Genomic DNA, 19888 nt, shown 5'->3' with positions numbered 1-19888 from the left:
GCAAGCAATTCCTTTTTTATTCTGACAGCCTATCTTTATCGAATGCAATGGCGTTGAAATATAGGTACCTATATATACTATACCAATACAATTTTTTGGAGTCTAAATTTGTCTAGTTCAAAATGTATTCGTTAACAATTGAAAGCGGTTTCCAATCATATTACTTTATAACGTTTACCATTTTGCCCAAAGACAAGAATATAAAATATGAGTCAAGTTTGTCATTTGAGACGCGAACAGTAAAAAAATACAAGTTTCGTTTATCGCCCCAAAAGGGCTAGTTATATGTACCTCGTATACTGGTTTATTTCGTTTGTGCATAATCTATAAAAATTTTAATACTACTACTACTAATAATAATAATAATAATGATGAGGACTTGGCATAAAGCCTAATCGTTAGAAGCTATATGCGCTTTACAACATTAGACAACACAAGATACAAAACATACAATGATATGATTACAAAACAAACACCATGAAATTAGAAAACATATGCTGAGAATATATAAGGTAGGAAAGATTATTCGGTCTTTAAGTTTGTTCTTTCAGTCGAAATAAGTGCGTTTTGAGAGCCCTCTTGAATGTGATCACTGTGTCTTTGTGTCGAAGTTCAGTGGGCAATTAATTCCACGTTGCTGGGCCCTGGTATGCAAAAGAACGCTGTCCATATGACTTTGTTTTCATAGTGGGAATAATGAGCATACGATTGTCAGAAGAGGAGCGTAAGTATATTGCTGGTGTGTACACATGGGTGAGATCGGATAGGTATGTTGGACTAGAGTTGGTTTCTTCAGCAAAGGCTTTACAATGGCAGTTTTGAAAAATGATGGGAATTCCCCTGATGAGAGAGAAATATTAATAACATCAGTTAGTGAAGGCAATACTGGATCTAAGCACTCAAGCAGCAGTGATGGTGGAATTGGATCAATTTCATATGACTTTGGTGCACTCTTCATCAGGATAGAAGGGACGAAATCCATTGAGAGAGGGTCAAATGCTGCTAATGGTTGCCGCTCAAATTCTGTATCCCAAATGTATGGTGACGACGAGTCAATTGAAATTGTGGTGTCAAGCTTATCTCTAATGGTTTGTACTTTGTCGAGGAAGAAATTTGCAAACATGTCCGGAAAGTCAACTGGAGAGAAGGTAGTTGGAAGTGGTGTAGATTTACTCCTTGACATTTGTTTTATTTGTAATCTCGTAGAGCTCTTTGCAGCTGAAACTTTCCATGATCTTAGTAGTGTAGTGGGCTGATTTCGCTGCATGGACGATATTTGTGAGACGGCGGTCTCTTTTAGCAGTGCGAAGCTGGTCCCTAACACTGCTATACCATGTAGACAATTTTTGAATTTATACTCTGCACTTGGTAGCTGGGGCATGTTTGTCAAGCAATAAACGCAGACAGCTATTAATCTACAACCTTAAGTGAAAACGTTTGGCAAATACAATTCTGTTTTAAACATTTGAATAACAAATTTGCACAACCTTTTAAGTAATGAAAGAGATTTACCCTTGGACGCATCAACTGTAACGCTCTTCTTTTTTATTGGTTTCGTTTCTAATTCTAAGAAAGTAATTGGAAAAATGCCTTTTAGGTTTGTATTTGCTTAGGGACATTAACGCCAACTTGAATCAGCCGCGAGATAGCCTGTCAAGGTCGCATATTCCCAAAGTGTTTGAGGCTAATGTTGAATAAATGTCACACCATTGCATATCCGACAGTATAACGCATTATATAAAACTTGTAGTGACTTACATCCCGCTACATTTGATTCTTATTGTTTTAAAGTCCAACGCGTTTGACATTTGTACATGTCAAGTGACCTAAATATGAAGAATAACTCGATAATTGTAATTACAAATGCTTTAGCTGTACTTTCAAACGTGTTAGTGTCTAACCGTTAATTCGTCGGTTTTTGGACACGAGGTGTCTGCATTACTTCGTTCCACATAAGTAATTCCTACAAACATCCTTACTCTGAATATCATAATGATATATTGGATTTTGTCAGTTTGAATATCGCAACAGTGGCGATAAAATTGGTAAATTGGTAAGAACACAGTCCAATGAGATGAACCTAAGGGAAAGCACAACAACAACTATGTTTAACAAATTACCCTATTTTACAATGATTACCCATACGAATCGTGCAAATTGTCATTGAGTAAATTTGTATGACCATTTTGTTGGCGGGTTGTGTATTCAGCGTCGCCCTTACCATGTACAATGTATAAATGTAGTAGTAGTAGTAGTAGAAGAAGCTGTAGATGTAAAGTAAGTGTGTCGGTGTACCTAGTGACATATATGCCTTATCATGTACAAAACACATGGCCGTGAAGGATATACATCTCTCCCAGGGTAATACTTTAAGTCTGCACAATAAATTCCTGATTAGGCTAAATATCTGACTGGGTTAGGTCAACTTCTTTGCTGCGACTAGTAGCTGTGTACATGCACTTGCAAATTTCTCTGCATTGATTGGTCTTTTGTTTTATTACAACAAGACGTCTGCCTGACGAGATTATACATGTAGCATTTAGAAGGGAACGGACTAGTTAGTTCGAGACGCTGGCAGTGCAAAGTATTTACAGACATTTTGTAAGTATCAATCTCTGTATATGATTTTAAAACAAAGTGCACACCTTTGGGTATGGTATATTTTTAATATCAATACCAGTCTTATTACCCGAATTTACAGGTGTGTTAATATCTATGGGGTCAATGTATGACGACATAAAATAGTATTTACAGCTAAACCAGTATATAACACTCTGAGACCAGCAAAACAAATATTGTATTATATTTATTAACTCATTTAACTGCATCTTGTATTGCAACACTAGAGTTATTATGATAATCCGTGATGAATCAATGGTTAGCAAGACGACGTCTTGATGAGAAGGGTTCGGGTCGAATCCTGCGCTGTCCGAGCACGTAGTTCAGAGTGATTTCTTTCGATACAGTAAATTTTAAGAGAAACAAATCGGACAACAAAAACTATAATATAGGCTATGAAAGGAAACTTGACGAGATTATGCAAGTAACATAGTGCAAAGGATTTATAGACGTTTTGTAAGTATCGATTTTTAAACAATGTGCATGCCTTTGGTATGGTATATTTGTACGATCATTTCCAGTCTTATTACCTCAATATACATGTGTGTGACTGTCTATGGGGTCAATGTATGACGACATAAATTAGTAGGTATCGCCAAACCAGTATATGACACTATGAGACCGCCAAAATTAATATTGTATTATATTCATTAACGCATTTAACTGCATGTTGTTTTTTGCAACATAAGAGTTATTACGATAATCCGTGTTGAATCAATGATTAGTGAGACGACCTCTTGACGAAAAGGGTTCGCGGTCGAATCCTGCACTGTCCGATAACGTAGATCAAATATAAATTATGAAATGTACGAGAAAGCCAGGTACTTTATTTAGGTGTCTGTTAGTTGTAGATGACATTCCTTTGGTAGAAGATTATTGACTCTACACAGCGTTTCACTCATGAAAAAGTCAGATTGGAGACGTTATTAATTGGAAAGCAATTATGTTCATTTCCTACCAATGTCACGTATTTTCAAAATGACAGTTCTTGCTCTATTTCATGCAATTCGACATACTTTATAAAGAACGTATCAACACGAGTGAACAAATCTATTTCTGAAATAGATTTAACAACATGCACACTGTTGGGTTCATACATTATTCATATTATATTGTATCAATACATGTTTGATATCTTTAAAATGTTTATAATTTATGTAGACTTTGAAACGTTATGTAATACTTTTATTAAATCTAAAGAGACTATCTAGGGTCTCAAACGAAATATGACATTTTAGCTTTAAAATAACATGAACGACGTTAATGGCGCAAACCTCAGATGCAACCCAACATAGTTGCTTCATGCATTTTATCTTGTTCCTTTACGTCATCATTTTGTAACTTAGGAGCTAAAAGATTTGCATGTCATTAAAATTCGAATACGCTCATTTCAAGTTAAGGGGAATCATTTCGGGTCTAAACATGAAAAACAACCTTTCGTTTGTATGATGAAGATCTTCAGCTGTAGTGACTGTCCTATGAATGTTAATTGCTCTCTTTTATGCATTTGTTCAATTGTTTTACAATTAAATTGTGTTTGGTATAATTTAAAACCTCAGTATAGTTTATTTTGATAGCGGAAGTTTGAAAAAGGAAATTTAAACTGAAGGATAGTATCCACGGTCTTAGACTTAAGTACAAACATCATCTTTAAATAAATGACAGCTTCACAAATCTCTCCATTTGAATGTTTCGCGAATATCGTCATCATTCATTTATCGAGTAATATATGTTGTTATTTAACCAATTAGCTAATTTTCTGCACTCGGATCAATCTCTACAAAATCATATTATTGAATAGGGGCACTTTTTAAAGGTTATATCAGTGACAAACAGTAACATACATAATCCCAAAACACTTTTTATGCCCGGTTTAACATAGAAGTTGTCACAGGAGACTCATTAATTTTCATTATTAATAGGTTCAATCACTTTAAGAGACGTTTTTCGTTAATGTCACTAATTCCAATGAAGCAGCGTTAAGAACAAATGATTGCGAAGAAGGGTTTTTTAATATATCTTTCTTACAATACCGGATATATGTGCAGCATTTATCAGATTATCGGTTATAATGATCTTAATTAGCATAAAACTTAATTGATTTCGTTCATTTTAAACACCGGTAATATTATATGAATGATGGATATGTTGTCATCTAATTTATTTACCACAGACTGAAGAAAAAAAACCACATTGAAAATAGAGCTGTCTTATCGTAAGGGAAAGATTTCCACGACATATGTGAATAACTTATCCTCGCGATGTTGCATAATTGTTTGTAGAGGTAGGTTTAAAAAAGAGAGGTTTTTATGCAACATCAAGAAAATGTGGAGACCAGCTTGCAAATCAATATTTGTTATTCATGCAACCTTTACCCAGCACTAGCTAGGTTTCTTCCAAATCTGTGTCAAGTTAAGCATGATTATTACAACTTGCTTCTTTCCTTTTCAGTGTTTGCTGTTTGTCTAGAAAGAATATTCATATTTAGATTAATTAAGAATTTCATTGAATTGACAAGTTTTTACAAAATAAATAACAACTTTACTTCATCCATTGAACTTCTCTAAATTAAACTTTATTACATACTCCTTTATAATCATAATTCCACATTCATTTAATGCAAAATATTAAGTATGGCAGTGGCGTTATATCCTAATTTTTAACTAATTGGTTACACAATCTGGGAAAATTATTTCGTATAAAATTAATGTCATATCACGAACTTACGGTTGATTCCTTCGAGAAAAACGTTTTTATTTTAGGAAGCATTGTGTCGCTAAGATCACTCTAAAGTTTTGTACGGGTGCTGTAATTACGAGTTTACGAAAACCACTACATGTTTTCCACTGGTGCGTTAGTGGCCCACAGTTGGCTACCTGTACCTTTCGACAACGTATACATATCGGGAGGATCGTATCAATGCATTTGTCATTAAAGCCTGGCGCATATAAACGTGCATGACCGCATATGTCGACCAAGGACTGCTTGAACGAATTCAGGTGTTCCTAGGGAGAATAATAACTCAGGAAAAAATGTGAAGTGTAGTGACGTTGGAAAATCTTTAGATATGTGCCAGTTGTTTATACCGGTGCATATATGACCACAGTCTGTGCTAAGAACGCGTGACTTGATTGTTGGTAAAGTTAAGATGTGAGGTATATTCATGTTGCATCGTGTGTTAGAACCTTTTCATAATAAAGGATAGCGTTTTGTTGTATATCTTTTTGTGCTTATGTTTGCAAATTACCAATAGATTGGTTCCTGATATTTATAATCAAGGTATCGGTTTTGTTTAAACACTTAGGATGTTGTGGAATAGAGTTTCTGACACACAATCTGGCCATTCTTAGGTTTTTATATAAAGTGTTTCTCAACACAATGATTCATACGTCATTAATTTCAGTCTGTAAAATTGTTTTATCTTGTGTTCAGATTCATTTTGATATAATCATTTATTTAAAAATGAATTCTTCAAATTATACAGTATTTATTTACGTATTGGACGTAATTCATAGTTTGGGAATGGATTCAGAAACATTCTAGGTTATATTATTGTAAGACATCAAACTGTTGGCATATCAGTATATCCAAGACTAATGAAATTTAATACTAGAATGTATTTGGTCTTTTTATATAGCATTCATAATCATTTGTTTTTTACTTCATAATACGTACATTCCTCTCCATTGTTTTGTTTTTGTATCTTAGATAAATAAGTTGTTTTTCATAAACTTCTTAGGTTCGATTCTTTATTTACTTAATTTAAGGCCCTGGAGTAGTAACATACTTTCAAGGCTAGTTCTGGATCTAAATCTACTTAAAACGTTAAATATAAAACATTGCTTTTAAAATCTGAATTGGCTGTACGTGTCTAAATAGTCCTTGCCCTTGGTAAAGGTTTTGTTGAAATATCTTTGACAAATATTTAGTGAAACCAGCAAGCTATCCAAGTCTCACCTAAACAGGAGAACTTTGCTTTAAGTCCTAATAAGGACGTAGAGCAACTTTTCATTCAACATTTGTTGGAACATAGCTGTTTGTATCCTAGTGGTTTTGGGTTTAATTGGTAGGTATGTATCTGGTTGAATGGATATTGAAAGAAATATAGATTAAAAAAGAAATATATAAAGATTAAAAAAGCTTCACCTTCAGAAGGAGATTATGGACTTACAAATTCAGCAAGAGGAAAAAGAGAGAAAAATGCAAATACAGAGAGAGAGGAAAGGAGGAGAGAGATAAACAAGAATGGCAAATACAAAAGGAGAGAGGGAAAGGAGAATACCGCAGAGAGAACAGAGACAAATGCAGTTGCAGAGAGCCAGTGAAAGAGAGAGAGAGAGAGAGAGAGAGCGAGAGAGAGAGAGAGAGAGAGAGAGAGAGAGAGAGAGAGAGAGAGACTGGAGGATGGGAAATACGGTTCAAGCAAAAATAATTAGTATTGACAGGCAAAGTACACAAAACCCATTTACAAGCAATTCCAAATTTTTATGTTACCAGTAACATTTGATTAGTAACCCCTTTCGAAGAAAAAATAGTAAATAAAAAACTTGCCTTATTTTGAGAAACGTTTTTAATACTTGAGCTGGCCAAGGAAGTAATGGACTTTATTATTACAAATTATATTTAATGGCATGGGTTTTATATCCAGACTTCATTGTCTGTACAACAAAGTGATAATTATGATGTGGTTAAGGAATGTATACTGATGGTTATGAGTTGGTACATGAAACATAGCGACAAATGTTAATCAATCGTAGATACGGAATTGGACAATCCTATATTGAATTTGCTGGTGAAAATAAACATCTGTTTGATAAGAGGTGTTTAGGCCAGAGTGTTGATACAAATACGATAACCTTAGAATTTGTGAGATTATTCCACATAACACCTGTACTAAATAGATTCGACTTTTTTCCGCACGCAGTAAGATTACCATATCAATTGAATTTTTTCAACTACATCAGCAAAAGTCGAGTTTCTTGAAGATGACGCAGCTCATGTGTGGCCGACTGGGTATATTGTTGTTGTTGTTGTAGGGTGTAACGCTATTTTTCAGCACACGATAGGCTATACATGACGGCCAGTATTAATGGTGGAAGAAAATCCCGGGAAAACCCCTGAAAGAACCACCGACCCACGAGTAGCTACTGGCAAGCTTTCTAACATACCCACATTGGCCTAATCGGAGACTCGAACCCACGCACACAGAGGTGATATGGCAGTGATCCGTAATGGAGAGCGCTTTATACCACTCGGCCACTCGGGGCCACGACGTGGTATGCTGAGCAGCATCTAACAATTATTCATGTAACAATGACAGATTCTCGTGCAGCTATGGTCATATATTTATTGTCACCGGCAATTCAGTATCATACCAGAATAAATTGATTCTTGAAGATCAGGATATTGTTTAAATGAACCGTGATAAACAAGAACCTCAGATCACGGAATAAAGTGCACGTGTCATTGTATACAACTTAACATTGCCGCTATTATTAATTGTGAAAACGTTTGTCAGTTTATCACTGCTGTGTATGGGATTTATAAATTACAGCCCTCCAACGAAAGCAAACTTGCATCAATGCAAGTCTAAGAGTTAATTGTGTTCCACAACGAGTTCTCTGGCATTTTCAATTATAAATCATGGATCACCGTTGACAACAAAACGACATGCTCCTATTAATCAATAGAGTAACAAAACTGTATTCACTTGATCAACTCTTAAAGATTTGGCTACACTTGAAAGTAAAATAAAAAAATAAAATAAATATTGAATATCATCAGCGGTCATATCATCTACGATTCCGCTGTATATATATAAAAACGGGTTTTGTGTGTGTTTGGTTTAGATTTTTAACGTAGTTTTAACAATTTTCCAGTCATATCGCTATGATGTCTGCAGTGTGTCAGTTTAAAGTGATGCCTAGCACTGAAGCATAACGCCGCAGACATTGTAGCATTATGTCCCACCCATTCACATTATCCTGACAACAGGCCGACCCGTCCTAGGCTCTTAATGCTGAGCGCCTAGTGACGCAGCCATATGTACCACGTTTAGAAGACTTTGGTATGACTCAGCTGGGGTTCGAACCCACGACCATCCGCATGCGGGGCGGACGCTCTAACCACTAGGCCACCGGAGCGGTAAGACTGGTGTCATCGAACTCATCGAAAATAATGCACACCCATGGTTATCCACGCTAACGTTGCCGAGTCGACGGGGAGTCCAATATTGCCATAGCGATATTTTTAAGGCTATCCGCAATTTGGTCAGAAATAATCTAGCGAGCGTCGGCGTGGTTGTTTTCCTTAAAGTCAAAATTTGATTTCGATCATTTTTTGCTACCGTGTGGTACTTGTTACCAAACACAACAAGAGCATGATCAGTTTAGATCAACAGCGTTAAAATAAACAAACTATGAAAAACTAATCGATGATTTAACCAGTGAGTCCTTTACGGCAGCGTCGGTGTTGTCTCATTTTGCTCAACAAGCTAACCAACGGCATACAGCTCCAAATGTTTTCACGAAGATATTTCGCGGTGATGTGAAAATAATGGACATTGGAATCTCTTGAACACACAATATAATCCAACCATGGTCGTTTTCATGGATATGGTAACGTGTTATTCAGCAAGTTTTCTTGGACAAGGTGAATATGCGCCATGTTTGGCAATTCTACACATGAACCCTTTAGGGTACCCGTTAACGGAATGTTGCCTGACTTCGATGTAACACGATTTGTAGTATAAATAGCTTTGAATTTATCAATTAATGTTCATCCGGTCATTCCTGTTTGGTTTGGAACTTCCTGTAATCAACCGAGCGACGATAGGTCAGCTAAAAACCAAAGAAGATGGACTCTAAAAGAGTTGTTGCGATGTATGCTTGATGTCGGTACCTTAACAAAACTCACAATCACTGACGCGATTGAATGTCACTAGCACCCAACATCAGTCTGGATGCCTGTCGCTGTGTTCGATAACTTCACTTTCATCGGGTTTGACAAGGACATCGGTCGAAAGGTTATTGGTAGATTTACCATGGGTGCATCAGCAGATTATCGGCGTCAATGAGACAGACTAAATTGTGATCCTCCTGAGATATATTGTTTCTTCACCGAAACCATCAGCAAATGAACGTTTGTGGAAACAAGAAAAAAATGTTCGCCTGACGGAAATTTGCTTGAATATATTCCTGGATGTTACGATGGAGATTCTCCACAGCACATACATCTAAGAACATTGATGATTGCAAACGTCAGTATCAATCTCATTGCGATGATAAATGGATTTCACAGTCAGGCGTTGGATCAAAACTGTCAGCACTAACAAGATTCAACTTCTGTATTCTTATGTTAGCAAATCGATGTTGCCGTGTTGCACACGTGTTTACTCAACATAATGTTTGCGACGATCTACCTAATCTAATCGAATATTAGCTGCGTGAAACTAAATCGCGAACAAATCAATACTGATTGATAAACACACAATCACACAAAAAACGTCACGAACAAAACCATAGTTCTCCAACGCTGTCAACAAATAATTGTAGCAACAACAATAGGAACAAGGAGACATCTCTGTTGGCGCCGAAGATTTGTTTAAAGGACGTATCACTCCAACTAAGGAGATCGCTGCTGCAACCGCGGAAACACAAACAACTCTTGAAACGCTACACAAAGATAAAGCAATAATACAAAAATCAACAACAGAAAAAACTACCGGCAACGATAGGTAAAGCGACTGATAAGACTCGTACTGAAATCACAGATTTTTAATATATTGTTGAAAAAAATCTTCCAACCGAGATTAAGAACCAAGTATTTAACCAGATTGGTTACTTGCAAATTAAAGGTAATCCAGCTGCAGTTGCTGCGATAGGATATAAAAAAAACGTCAGCAGTTGCTTAAAGCAAAATATAATACTATTTTACATATCAAGAAGACTCCTATTATATACAGAAGTTGTAATGGCGTTCCTAGCCAGAACGAAATATCGCCGATTTCAGGTTCTTATGTGTTATACTGTTGTAACATATATTCGGGTTTTCCTGAAATATCATCAAAGTCATATTTGGTGCTAACACAGACAACTGAACTCGTTCTTCGCGGTAGCTACACCGAAGCAATCTAGCATATGAAGGTACTAATGCAAATGCAACGGCTGGGCTCAACGGAACAGTAACGTTGACAAAACTGTCTTTGTGGATACCGAGGATGACACCCCGATCATAGAAGAACAGTTATGTCGCGCGGTGGTAAATCAGCATTTTTGTGGCTGTTAGTAACCACCGATGAGGTCAGAGAAACTGCAGCTAGATTACTCACATGGTATTTATCAAGTCAACGAGGAGTATCAGCGTCCAGGAATGCGTTCGGACATTTGAAGATACACGACGGTTAAAATCACATATAGAAAGCACAATGGTGTTATACGCTCCGGGAAGCGATGCAACGCTGCAAATAAATGGAGATCGGGAGCCATCTGAGGAAATACCACTATAGTGTACTCAAAGCCATGCCGCAAATGTATTTCACCGACAGATATAGTTTATGAGATAATAACGTTGACACCCACTTAAAAATATTCAGCTGCACATCATTTACACTTTTCAATAGATGATCTGGACTCTATTAAGACAGACCGTCGGCGACATGCATTTCAGAGCTCGCATTGGTGCGCTGCCGACTGGAGCTGCTGGATATAGAGCCATTGCTGTAATAATGTCGGACAATACAAAGACGATCGATTGTGTTATTGGACTAATGTAAGTCAGTGACTAACAAGTTTTTCCAGCCTGTCCGCTCAACTGTTTGTACCAAGTCTTATTTGTTCTTCAATTTAATTATCATTTCAGTACATACAATGCGCAACTATACCTCGTAGCGCGTGCCTTTCCAAGGTGGCTGGCGTGCCATCTTTGGCACACGTGTATTAGTTTGCCGACACCTTGGTAGGCGCTCTTAGAACGACAATACTTTATTTTGTATTCTAATATGCTTGCTAAAGAGTATTGTGCCTCAGCAGGGATGATTGTGGCATTGATACATTTTCTCTAGTAATGATCGTCTTATACCTACAGTTACTATGCATCTACCTGAGCAACGTTTATTGCAGATTTTCACCCAAGACGACCATACTGGATTACAGTCAATTATTAACGTTATGATTTTGTAGAACATTCTTTATCGAATGCAATGGCTTTGAAATATAGGTACCGGTGTATACTATAATAGTACAATTATTTGGAGTCTTAATTTGTCTCGTTCAAAATGTATTCGTTAAAAATCGAAAGCGTTTTCCAAGCATATTACTTTGTAACATGTACAATTTCGCCCAAACACAAGAATTTAAAAAATAATGAGTTAATACTGTCATTTGAGACGCGAACAGTAATAAAAGACAAGTTACGTTTATAGCGGCAGAAAAGCTAGTTATATGTGCCTCGTATAATGATTTATTTCGTTGGTGCATAATCTATAACCTTTTAATAATATACAATCTTAAGTGGAAACGTTTGGCAAATACAATTTGTTTTAAGCATTTTAATGACATATTCGAACAACCTTTTAAATAATGAAAGAGAATAACCCTTGGACGTATCAGCTGTGATGCTCTTCTTTTTTATTGGTTTCGTTTCTAATTCTAAGAAAGTATTTGGAAAAAATACATTTTGGGTTTGTATTTGCTTAGGAACATTAACGCCCACTTGAATGATTCGTGAGTTAGCTTGTCAAGGTCGCATATTCCCAACGTGTTTGATGCTAATTTGAATAAATGTCACACCATTGCAAATACGACAGTGTAACTCATTATATGATACTTGTAGTGACTTATAGCCCGCTACATTTGATTTCTTATTGTTTTTTAAAGTCCAATGCGTTTAAAATTTGGACATGTCAGGTGACCGAAATGTGAAGAAAAACTCGATAATTGTAATTACTAAAGCTTTAGCTGTAATTTCAAACGTGCTAGATTCTACCGCTAATTCGTCGCTTTTTGACATGAGGTGTCTGCATTACTTGGTTCCACATAAGTAATTCCTAGAAACATCCTTACTCTGAACATCATAATGATATATTGGATTTTGTCAGTTTTAATATCTCAACAGTGGCGATAAACATGGTAAATTAGTAAGAACAAAATCCAATGAGTTGAACCTAAGAGAAAGCAAAACAACAACTAGAATTAAAATAGTACCCTATTTAAAAAGATTACCCGTGCGAATCGTTCAGATTTTCATCGAGTCAATTTGTATGAACATTTTTTGTTGGCGGGTAGTGTGTTCAGTGTCGCCCTTACCATGTAATAGTAGTAGTAGTATAAGCTGTATATGTAAGGTAAGTGTGGCTATGTACCTATCGACATATATGTCTTATCAGATACAAGACAAATCGCCAAGAACGATTTATATCTCTCCCAGGGTAACACTTTAAGTCTGCACAATAAATTCTTTACCTGATAAGACTAAAATCTGGCTGGGTTAGGTCAACGTCTTTGCTGCGGCTGGTAGCTGTGTACATGCACTTGCTCTGCATTGATTGGTCTTTTCTTTTATTACAACAAGACGTTTGCCTGAGTAGATTATGCAAATAACATATATAAGGGAGCGGACTAGTTTGTTCAAGACGCTTGCAGTGCAAAGGATTTATAGACGTTTTGTAAGTATCATTCTCTGTATATGATTTTAAAACAAAGTTCACACCTTTGGGTATGGTATATTTTTAATATCAATACCAGTCTTATTACCTGAATTTACAGGTGTGCGAATGCCTCTGGGGTCAATGTAGCATTTAGAGCAAAACCAGTATATGACACTCTGAGACCAGCAAAATGAATATTGTATTATATTGATTAACTCATTTTACTGCATCTTTGTTTTATAACACTAGAGTCATTATGATAATCCGTGATGAATCAATGGTTAGCGAGACGACGTCTTGATGAGAAGGGTTCGTGGTCAAAGTATGCACTTTCAGAGCACGTAGTTCAGAGTGACACAGCATATTTTAAGAGAAACAAATCGTACAACAAAAAATATAATATAGGCTATGAAAGGAAACTTGAAAGATTCCCGAACTCTAACTGGTCGGTTCATTCGTCATGTCCCTTTATCCGGTGTAGGAAGTAAATGGAAGAACAAATGAAAATTATGAAATGTAAGACAAAGACATGTACTTTATTTCGGTGTCTGTTAGATGTAAATGACATTACTAACTGGTAAGGAATTACGTTTATTTCTTACCAATGTCACGTGTTTCAAATTACATTTACATGCTCTATTTCCTGCAATTCGACATACTTTACAAACAACGTATCAACACGAGTGAACAAATCTATTTCTGAAATAGATTCAACAACATACGCACTGTTGGGTCCATGCATTGTTCATATTCTATTATGTCAAGACATATTTGATATGTCTTAAATGTTTCTAACTTATGTAGACTTTTACACTTTATGTAATATTTTATCAATTCTAAAGAGACTATCTTGGGTCTCAAACGAAATATAACATTTTATCTTTAAATTAACATGAACGACGTTAATGGCAGAAATCTCAGATCCAAACCAACATAGTTGCTTCATGCATTTTGTCTTGTTACTATACGTCATCATTTTATAACTTAGGATCTAAACGATTTGCATGTCATTAAAATTAGAATACGCTTATTTCAAATTAAAGGGCATTGTTTAGGGTCTAAACATGACAAAGAACCTTTCTTTTGTAAAATCAAGATCTTCAGCTGTAATGATTGTCCAATATATGTTAACTGCCCTATTTTATGCATTTGTTAAATTGTTTTGCAATTCAATTGTATTTGGGATAATGTAAAACCTCAATATAGTTTATTTTGATGGCAGAAATTTGAAAAAGGAAATTTAAACTGAAGGATAGTATCCACGGTCTTAATCTTAAGTACAAACATCATCTCTAAATAAATGACAGCTCCGAGTTTCATAAATTTTTCCATTTTTCTGATTCGCGAATATTTTCATCGTTCATTTATCGAGTAACGTATGTTGTTACTTAATAAATTAGCTAATTTTATGCACTCGGATCAATTTTTACAAAATCATATTTTTAAATAGGGGACACATTTTAGTCGTTACATGACTGACAAAATGTTACAGACATAATCCAAAAACACCGTTTCATGCCCGGCTTTAACGTAGAAGTTGTCACAGGAGCCTCATTATTTTTTAATATTAATAGGTTTTATTACTTTAAGTCACTTTGTTTTTTACTGATGCCCCTAATTCCTATGAACCAGAATTAGGAAAAAATTATCGCGAAGAAGTTTTATGTTATATCTTTCTTATAATAAGGGATATATGTGCTGAGTTTGTCAGATTACCGGTTTATAGTGAGGTTAATTAGCATAAAACTTAATTGATTTCCTTCATCTTAAACGCCGATAGTATTATATGAGTGATGTATATGTTGTCATCTAACTTATTTATCACAGACTGAAGAAAAAACACATTGAGAGTAGAGCTGTCTTATCGCAAGGGAACGATGTCCACGACATATGTGTACTATTTCTGCACGCGATGTTGCATAATTGTTTGTAGAGGTAGATGGAGAAAAGAACGGTGTTTATGCAACATCAAAAAAAAAATTGGAGACCAGCCTGAGAATCATTGTTTATAATTCAATCAACCTTTGCCCAGCGCTAGCTAGGTTTCTTCCAAATCTGTGTCAAGTTAAGCATAATTATTACAACTTGATTCTTTCCTGTTCATTGTTTGCTGTTTGTCTAAAATCTTCATATATGGATTAATTAAGAATTTCATTCAATTGACAAGTTTTTACAAAATAAATAGCAACTTTACTTCATGCATTGAACACCTTTAAATTAACCTCCATTACATAATCCTTACTGACCATAATTCGACACTCAGCATAATGCATAATCTTAAGTATGGCAGTAGCGTTATATCTAAATTTTTAACCAATTGTTAACACATTCTGGGAAAAGTATTTCGTATAAAATTAATGTCATATCATGAAGTTACGGTTCATTCCTTCGACAATCTAATTTTTTGTACGTGTGCTGTCCATTACGAGTTTGCGAAAACCACTACATGTTTTCCACAGGTGCGTTACTGGCCAACAGTTGGCTACCTGTACCTTTCTACAACATAGACATATCAGAGAGGATCGTATCAATGCATTTGTAGTTAACGACTGGCGCATGTTCACGTGCATGACCGTACATGTCGACCAGGAACTGCTTGAAAGAATCCTGGTGTTCTAAGGGAGAATACTACATCATGAAAAACAGTAAAGGGAAGTGACTTTGCAAATTCTTTAGATATGTGCCAGTTGTTCATAACGGTGCATATGTGACCACAGTCTTTGATATGTACGCGTTTTTTGGCAAAGTTAAGAGGTTATGTATATTCATGTTGCATCGTGTGTTTGAACCTTTCAATAATTAAGGATATCGTTTTGTTGTATATATTTTCTTGTGCTCAAGTTTGCAAATTACAAATAGATTGTTTCCTGACATTTATGTTAAAGGTATAGGTTTTGTTTGGAAACTTAGAATATTTTGGTCGATAGTTTCTGACACACAATCTGACCATTCTTATTCTTGTATATAAAGTGTTTGTCAACACAAAGATTCATTCCTCATTAAGTTCAGTCTTTAAAATTGTTTTTTTTGTGTTCAGATGTATTTTTCTGCTTAAAAAATGAATTGTTCAAATTATATAGTACTTATTTAAGTATTGGACCGATTATTTTTTTTGGGAGTTGATTCAGAAACATTCTGTGTTATATTATTGTAAGACATCAAACTGTTGGCACATCACTATATTCAAGACTAATTTAATTTAATACTGGACTGAATATGGACTTGTGATATAACCTTCATAATTATTTGTTTTTTAGTTCATAATACGTTCATTCCTCCCCATTGTTTTATTTTTGTTTCTTAGATAAATAAATATAGTTGTTGCTTTTCGTAAATTGCTTAGGTTGAATTCTTTATTTACTTAATTTAAGGCCATGGGGTAGTAGCATACTTTGAAGGAATGTCCTGAATCTAAATCTATTTAAAACGTTTCATATAAAACACTGCTTTTAAAATCTGAACTGGCTGTACGTATCAAAATAGTCCTTGACCTTGGGAAAGGTTTTAATGAAACATCTTTGACAAATATTTAGTGAATCCAGGAAGCTATCCAATTCCCACCTAAGCTTATAAAACATTGCTTGAAGTCCTAATAAGGACGTATAGCAACTTTGGAAATGATGATTTGATTGAACGTTCCAGACAATAATATGATTTCTATGAAGCAATAACCTTTTTAACTCAGCAAGAGAAAACGAATATTTTCATTCAAAATTTGTTGGAACATAACTGTTTGGATCCTAGTGGTTTGGGTTTAATTTGTAGTTATGGATCTTGTTTATTGGACATTGAAATAACTATCGATTAAATGCACATATTTTATATGTTAGATCGATGGTAAAGGTATCTTCCTCACACATGCATCTCTTTCTCTCTCTCTCTCATTCTCACTCTCTCTCTCTCTTCGTATATATATATATATATATATATATATATATATATATATATATATATATATATATATATATATATATATATATATATATATATATATATATAATGTAATTATATTGGTTTTAAAATATATCACATATAAGCCATATGAATGTTTAAAGTCATATTTACATCAAGAAACATTCGTTATACTGAACGTTTTGTGTCCTGGCATTTCGAAAATCTCTCTTTTCATCTCTCTCTTTACAACATTTTTGTTTCAATATGTTTTATCAATTTTCTTCAGGCATCCAGCCGAACGGAAGTAAGGGAGATGGGTGATTCGGTAAGCTAAATTTATCGAACATGTACTATCACTATTCAAATGAGTTTCGTACTTAACATTACATGTGTAATTCCCATTTTGAAAATGTATTCTTCTATCAGATATGTTATTATTTCGCTGAGAGGTTGTGAAGACAATCCAAAGTTGATTTCAAGTGATTAGCCAGTATATATATGAACAGTAAGCCTTCTGGATTGCACTGGTTAAAATCTACTTTATTACAGATTTGTAAAGAATTCGCTCCAAAATAAGCCAGTACTTTCACAGACTCATCAGCTCTACTTTGTAACTTAATAGCAAGGAACATTGCTAGAGAGCAAAACACACATTTGCAATGAAAATGTATCATATTTTCTTAAGTCGCTCTGGTTTTAGTGTTGATTGGAACAGTAATTATCAAAATAAAATTATTTTAGTCGACGAAAAGCTAACATTATTAAAGTTGGCTGAATATTACAGATAATTCATAGGCGCATGTTCTTTTCTTAAGACTAAATCTATATTGGTAAGTTGGTGTCATTTTTAAAGATTAATATCCTGAACTTGAATTTAACTAATTATCTTTTTGCCGCATAATAAAATTGTCTGATAAGTCAATTGATCGACGTCATCTGCAATTCATTTATTTCAATAATGCATTCGATATAATCACTCTCTGTGTCACCATATGGTAAGACGCGACTATTGACAAACTATGTTTAAGTGGAAGGAGTTTCGACAATACGGGAACAGTGTTGGCAATAGTTGTTTCAAGTGAGTAGGATTGCTTTCCATACCATATAATAAGGTTTGTAATTAATATCGTAAGTGTTACCGTCACAATGAAGTTAAACGATATCTAAGAAAAACTCATCAGACAGCATGGCTTGACTGTCTTTGTCGACTTAGTTCCTTGATATCCCTTCAACTCTATGGCACTAAATAAAGGCTCAACATCTTCGACGGCTAACGAGAAGCCAATCTGGTCTAGTAGCCGCTTATATAAATGTTCATGAAATGATATATGACCGAATATTCGTATATCAATAAGATGTCCGTAAACTGCAAACTTTAGGATTCTGTTATTATTTGGAATGTAAATTTTAAAAATTGTATTGGATTCTGATCAAGATCATACGAGACTTTGAAGCGCTATGATCCCGTGTGTTAGTGTCTTTCTCAGAACAAAATATATAAGGCAGAAGTTACTGTGTCTATTTGAAAGGAATTAATTATGCATAATCTAGCATCCAATTAAACAATTATAAACTAATCTTTCAAAACGTAATAAATTGATTGTGAAAAACTGAATACATTCATAGTGCAGCGTTTAAAGGATCAAACGGCCGAGTAAAGTTACATTTTCTAACATAGGATGACTCATAGTTATGAAAATCAAAATGATTTTAACACTCAGATTAAGGAATACTATACGGTAAGGCGGGTTCATTAACAAATCAGCCTGTATTCCCTCCTAAATGAGATTAATATGCAAATGGAGAGAGCAGCAGTGAAAACAAAGTGAACATGTCAGACTCATGATTTCGGACGGCAACCAGACGGTCAATGATACATTTGAAACTAGCATATTTGAGGACGAAACCATACACGGGAACATGAAAATGGCATATGAACTTTGCAAATAACTCTCAAATAAATTAAAAACATGGTGAAAAAGCGTGAATCATTACAGTTTCTGTCCATTAAAGTAATGATTTTACTTTGAAAATTAGGACTTATAAGTAACTAAAAATGAGGGGATCTGATCTGGGAAGAACTGCTTTAGATACATGTTTTGTCTTCACCCTGATCCTAACCCTTAACCCTTAGAATGTAAAAGCTCATTGCTGTGTTAAAGGTGATGTTATAGCCAACTACCTAATCAGTATTGCAAGCACAGATCAAAACAAATAAGTGTATATTTTCTTTTATAATATTTTTACAAGGGTTGAGTCAAACTATTAACATATGTACCAAGTACATATTAAGACAAAAATATAATTCCTTAATTATGTTACATTAACACGTACACTATCCTGATTTCTTCAGGTGATAGAAAATGACAATAAGGATAGCACTGATCAGATGAAAGATGTTATAACCGATGGGTCGGGGCAGACAGCTGTTCAGGAGAAAGGTGCACGTTTGTTACTCTTTCATGTTTTTCTCGCTTGTTAAGATGTTATTGTTGTGCTGTGTTAGCAATTGTTGAGATGATGTCACTTTATACGGGGCTTGTGGTCTTACCTAGTTTACGCTAGAAGCTCATGAAAGCAAAGTGACTTTCATTCCTACCAAATTTAGCAAGGTAGGTGGAATATAGATAATAGTAAATGCAGTTAAATCATAGTTTATGTTGTATGTTTAAGGGATTCGCATACATCATTCAATATACTAATTATTAATCAAATAATATGACAGCTAAA

The 19888-nt window shown here is 34.9% G+C and overlaps 1 protein-coding gene across 3 annotated transcripts in view; it reads left to right on the top strand.

Moving 5' to 3' along the window:
• The first annotated feature begins 2506 nt into the window (after window positions 1-2506).
• LOC149786743 (uncharacterized) overlaps window positions 2507-19888 on the top strand; it is a 73028-nt gene continuing 55646 nt past the window's right edge. For 2 of the 3 annotated variants that reach the window (XM_089977255.1, XM_089977254.1), the window contains exons 1-3: window positions 13174-13282; window positions 17445-17483; window positions 19512-19599. In XM_089977255.1, the coding sequence (XP_089833381.1) occupies window positions 13208-13282; window positions 17445-17483; window positions 19512-19599 (202 nt within the window). In that variant the 5' untranslated portion in view covers window positions 13174-13207. Of the gene's footprint in view, window positions 2602-13173; window positions 13283-17444; window positions 17484-19511; window positions 19600-19888 lie in introns of those variants that run through there. The other variant, XM_089977257.1, reaches the window with a different exon arrangement.

Source organism: Sinohyriopsis cumingii, chromosome 12, assembly GCF_028554795.1.
Source record: "Sinohyriopsis cumingii isolate HCF-2022 chromosome 12, ASM2855479v2, whole genome shotgun sequence".
In the NCBI taxonomy this organism is placed as follows: Eukaryota; Metazoa; Mollusca; class Bivalvia; order Unionida; family Unionidae; genus Sinohyriopsis; species Sinohyriopsis cumingii.
Note: the sequence above shows the minus strand (reverse complement) of the source record. Positions and strands in the feature narration are given on the sequence as shown.